We start from the raw sequence: 5,071 nt of genomic DNA on the forward strand, positions 1-5,071 counted from the left end.
TTAGTTATGTGGTGTAGTGCTTACTTGAAATGTAGTCCGCGCGGGTAAATAAATCACAAATTGTTCTTGCACTTAATTTGTAATCAGTCAGTACACGGAAGAAACAATTAGCACAGGCACAAGCAACAGTTTAGAAGGATTGGAAGAATATAGCGATAAGCGAGGCACAAGCATTTGCAGCGAACGATGCAACTCGGAAGCGTTTGTAATAGGGCATACGAACGTAGGCTCCGCGTCGTTAGTGAATATCGACTGGCGCGAGCGCCGGCCAAGCGGGCGCGCTGCGCCGGCGGTGAAACCGGTTCTCGGTGCTCGCGCATCGAACAAAAGATCAGATGTTGTAAATCTCTAATAAGAAAACTAAGTTGCACTGTCCGCTGACATACATTTTGCGTTATACAAAAATAATTATTTTTAGTGATGTAAATATTGACAATGATTATTTGATTTTTTACTATAATTATTATTTATTCTGACATGTATTTAAACACGTAATATTGATATAAATAACAATTGATCTAATATAATATAAGAATTATTAACCGATTATTGAGACATGATTATTTTAACTGAATTATTATACAATTATATTATAATTATTCTCATTCAATTAATTTGATTATATTAATTATGACTATTAATGTATTACTATTTTTATTATAATTTTAATTATTACACAGTTATTATTTTATTATTACGTAATTATTGTTTAGTTTAATTATTATTTTATACAATTATTGTTTTTAATCTGTGTACTTGATAAGTTGCGAGAATAATCGCCACACACCCCCTTCCAGAGACCGTCCTACGGGCGATAATAATTAGGAAAGCGTACTTCTCGTCCTGAGCGAGTACGTTTTGTGAGGTTTTTATTCTCGGCAGGACTCGATTTGCTCTCTTGAGTAATCTGAGGTGCCGGGGTGGTTCTTACATTATGATTCATGTCGTCCAATATATAGGCTGGTTTAATGCGGTCTATGGATACTGTGACGATCTTTCCATTAAAACGGATTTTAAAACTCTTGTCACCTCTTTCTATAACCTCGTGGGGACCGGTGTACGCTGGTTGCAGAGGTGGATGGCAAGTATTATCGCGAAGAAACACGTGACTTGTCGTTTGTAGATCTTTGAATATAAAGAATGATCTCCTATTGGAATGTCGCGAGGCTGGTATAGGGGACAGGTTATGAGCGAACTTACGAAGGCGCGCGATGTAGTCTGTGACGTCTATGGTGTCATCAGCTCCCGACTTCGCTTCTATAAACTCTCCAGGTACTCTCAGTGGCTCCCCATATACCAATTCAGCAGTCGAGGCATTCAGATCAGCCTTGTACGCACTGCGTATCCCGAGCAGCACTAGCGGTAGGGATTCCATCCAGTTACTGTTTCCGTGACAAGTAATGGCGGTCTTTAACTGCCTATGAAATCGCTCGACGAGTCCATTACAGGCTGGGTGGTACGCCGTAGTGCGACGATGCTGGAACCCAGCCAACTCCGACAAGTGTTTAAAAAGAGCGCTTTCAAATTGTCTGCCTCGGTCTGTCACAATGTCATTAGGGCAGCCGAATCTAGAAATCCATCCCTGAAGCAAGGCTTTAGCCACCGTTTCAGCTGTTATATCCGCCAATGGGATCACCTCAGGCCATCGTGTGAAGCGGTCGATTACGGTGAGGCAATATTTAAATCCCTGAGACAGTGGCATAGGGCCTACGAGGTCAATATGTATAAACATAAACCGTGAACCGGGGAGTCTATAAGTGCCAATAGGTGCTGACACATGGCGGTTTATCTTAGCCTGCTGACAGGGCAAGCAGGTCCGCGACCACTCACGGCAGTCTTTTTTCATTCCCGGCCACACAAAACGGTCTGTTATCATTTTAATGGATGCGTTGGCGCCTGGGTGACTAAGACAGTGCAAGCTTAGGAACACCTTTCGACGAAGATCCTTGGTGACATATGGTCTCGGTATTCTAGTAGTTTCGTCACAGTACAGTTCAGCGTGTGATCCTGGCAGTTTGATTTTGGCTAGGCGTAGGGACGTACCGCTTTCTAACAGCTGCTTGAGCTCGGGGTCGGAGAGTTGTGCTTGCGCTAACTCCTTCATGTCGACGGGCTGAGTGATCTCTTCAACGCGAGATAAAGTGTCAGCTACGACGTTGTTCTTCCCTGAGATTTGCCTTATATCAGTTGTAAACTGCGAGATATAATCGAGATGCCTGAACTGTCTAGGAGAACAATTTTCTTTGCGCGAGTGGAATGCGAAGCATAACGGCTTATGGTCCGTGTAAATGGTGAAAACTCGCGCCTCGACCATATGTCTGAAATACTTGATGGCTTCGTATATAGCAAGCAGTTCTCGGTCATATGCAGAGTATTTCCTTTGAGCTGGACTTAACTTTCGTGAAAAGAAAGCAAGGGGTTGCCAAATGTCATCTACGTACTGCTGCAGTGCTGCGCCTAGGGCAGAATCTGATGCGTCAGTAACGATGGCGAGCTTAGCCTGGCTGTCAGGGTGCGCTAACAGCGCGGCCTGGCATAAACTTTCTTTGCATTTGGCGAAAGCCTCATGTTCTTCTGCAGAGAAGTTCACGGGGTGAGAACCTTTGACGGAGCCCGTAAGAAGGGCATTTAAGGGTCCTTGAAACTGTGCTGCTCCGGGAATAAATCTGCGGTAAAAGTTAATCATTCCCAGAAATCTTCGTAACTCTCTTACGGTCTTCGGAGCTGGGAAGTTTTTGATAGCTTCAACTTTTGCTGGAACTGGTTTCGTACCCTTCGCCGATATATGGTATCCGAGAAAAGTGACCTCGGGGACACCGAAGACACACTTTGAGGTGTTGATGATCATGCCGTAGTCGCGTAATCGGGAAAACAGTTGATGCAGGTGCTCTTCGTGAGTCTTCGCGTCTTTCGAGTAAACCAGAAAATCATCAAGGTAGGCGTAACAAAAATCGAGACCCCTTACCATCTCGTCCACGAACCGTTGAAAAGTTTGCCCTGCGTTACGGAGCCCGAAGGTCATATAAGGGAACTCGTAAAGGCCAAACGGAGTCGTGATAGCGGTCTTTGGGATGTCTTCTGGATTAACAGGAATCTGGTTATACGCCTTTGTCAAGTCGATGGTGGAAAATACTTGGCAGCCCGAAATATGGTGTGAAAAGTCATGAATGTGACGTATCGGGTACCTGTCAGGGATTGTCCTGGCATTCAACGTCCTGTAGTCACCACAAGGTCGCCAGCCGTTGTCTTTTTTAGGTGCCAGGTGCAGAGGTGACGACCAGGGTGACTCCGAAGGTCGAGCGGTGCCGTTTTTTATCATCGCAGCAAATTCGTCTTCGGCGATCTTCAACTTGTCCGGGGCTAGTCGTCGAGGTGAGCACGACGCAGGGGGTCCTGGGGTTGTTCGGATATGGTGGACTACGTTGTGCTTCCGAATTTGATGCACACCCGAAGGGCGAGTAATGTCGGGGTATTGTGCTAGTATGCGATGATAAGGTGTATCTCCAGATATGACTTTCACCGACGATATATTATCAGCTTGATTGGTAGGCAAAGCCACGGTGAACAAACTAGTCTTCTTGTCGATCAAACGCTGTTTCCGACAGTCAACCATTAAGTCGTAGTGCGATAAAAAATCGACTCCAATAATCGCCTTAGTTACGTCGGCAACAACAAATCGCCAAGTAAAGTCACGGCGCAAGCCTAAGTTTAAAATCAGATGTACGAAACCATACGTATGAATCGGTGAGCCGTTTGCTGCGCATAACTGGTAGCTTGTTTGATGTCGACGTTGTTTCAATGCTGACCTTGGGAAGACACATAGATCGCTGCCGGTGTCCACGAGAAACTGCGTTTTCGAAGTGAGGTCTGTGACAAATAAGCGACCAGTGCTCGGGCAATCGGCGGTCGCCATTATCGAGTGCCCGTTTAGTTTCCCGCTTTATAGTCGCAGGGTTTTACGCACTTCTTGGCATTTTCACCGAACTTTGCGTGGTACCAGCATTTGGGATACTTGCGGTAATTAGACGCAGACCTCTTGGAAGCGGATTGGTTGCGGGTATGACTCGACGAACGCGATTTTGATCGCGGCTGCCTCTGGTTGAGCTGGGTCTTGAGCGTTTTCATCTCTCTTGTTAACTCACTGACTTGCTTGATGAGAGTATTCAGCGGTGACTCAGTGGCAGCACAAGAAGTGGAGGCGACTTGAGCACTAGGCAGCACGTCATGGATGCGGTCGGCTAAATCGGCTAGAACGTCCAGCGATGCAGTAGGGTTAACCGCGATTATAGTCTGAATATTCTTCGGCAGGCGACTAGTCCAAATAGATTTAAGGAAGTCGTCGGGAACTTCAGGGCCCGCCAGATGCCGTAGGTGCCGGAGAAATTGCGAGGGTCTTCTATCTCCTAGCTCTTCGTCATTAAGGAGCTGGTGTACCTTCTTCTCTCGTGACGCCGACAGCCTCTTGATGAGCTCGTTCTTAAGCCTGACGTACTTGTCCACAGCCGGTGGCGTAATGATAATGTCCTCGACCTCAGCGGCATGTTGAGCATCGAGTTGAGCAACCACATAATAAAATTTTGTTGAATCTGCCGTTATATTGGAGATTGCGAATTGGCTTTCTATTTGTGCGAACCAAATTGCCGGTTTTTCTGGCCAGAAAGCGGGTACTCTCACACCGACACGGCATATGTCCGATGATGCAGCAAATTGTCCGACGCTCAATCCACTCGCTCCAGTAGCATTATTTTTATCTTCAGTCATGTTTTACGGGTCACCAGTGTAGTTATGTGGTGTAGTGCTTACTTGAAATGTAGTCCGCGCGGGTAAATAAATCACAAATTGTTCTTGCACTTAATTTGTAATCAGTCAGTACACGGAAGAAACAATTAGCACAGGCACAAGCAACAGTTTAGAAGGATTGGAAGAATATAGCGATAAGCGAGGCACAAGCATTTGCAGCGAACGATGCAACTCGGAAGCGTTTGTAATAGGGCATACGAACGTAGGCTCCGCGTCGTTAGTGAATATCGACTGGCGCGAGCGCCGGCCAAGCGGGCGCGCTGCGCCGGCG

The 5,071-nt window shown here is 46.2% G+C and overlaps 1 protein-coding gene across 1 annotated transcript; it reads right to left on the reverse strand.

The window, feature by feature from the left end:
• Positions 1 to 3,927: 3,927 nt before the first annotated feature.
• LOC141427511 (uncharacterized) lies at positions 3,928 to 4,764 on the reverse strand. Its single transcript, XM_074087026.1, has one exon. The coding sequence runs from the start codon at positions 4,759 to 4,761 to the stop codon at positions 3,928 to 3,930; it is 834 nt and encodes a 277-aa protein (XP_073943127.1). The 5' UTR covers positions 4,762 to 4,764.
• Positions 4,765 to 5,071: the final 307 nt, after the last annotated feature.

This window comes from Choristoneura fumiferana, chromosome 4 (assembly GCF_025370935.1).
Source record: "Choristoneura fumiferana chromosome 4, NRCan_CFum_1, whole genome shotgun sequence".
NCBI classification, from domain to species: Eukaryota; Metazoa; Arthropoda; class Insecta; order Lepidoptera; family Tortricidae; genus Choristoneura; species Choristoneura fumiferana.

Coding starts and splice junctions, on each gene's coding strand:
- LOC141427511 (XM_074087026.1), bottom strand. CDS start 4,761: ATGACTGAAGATAAAAATAATGCTACTGGAGCGAGTGGATTGAGCGTC.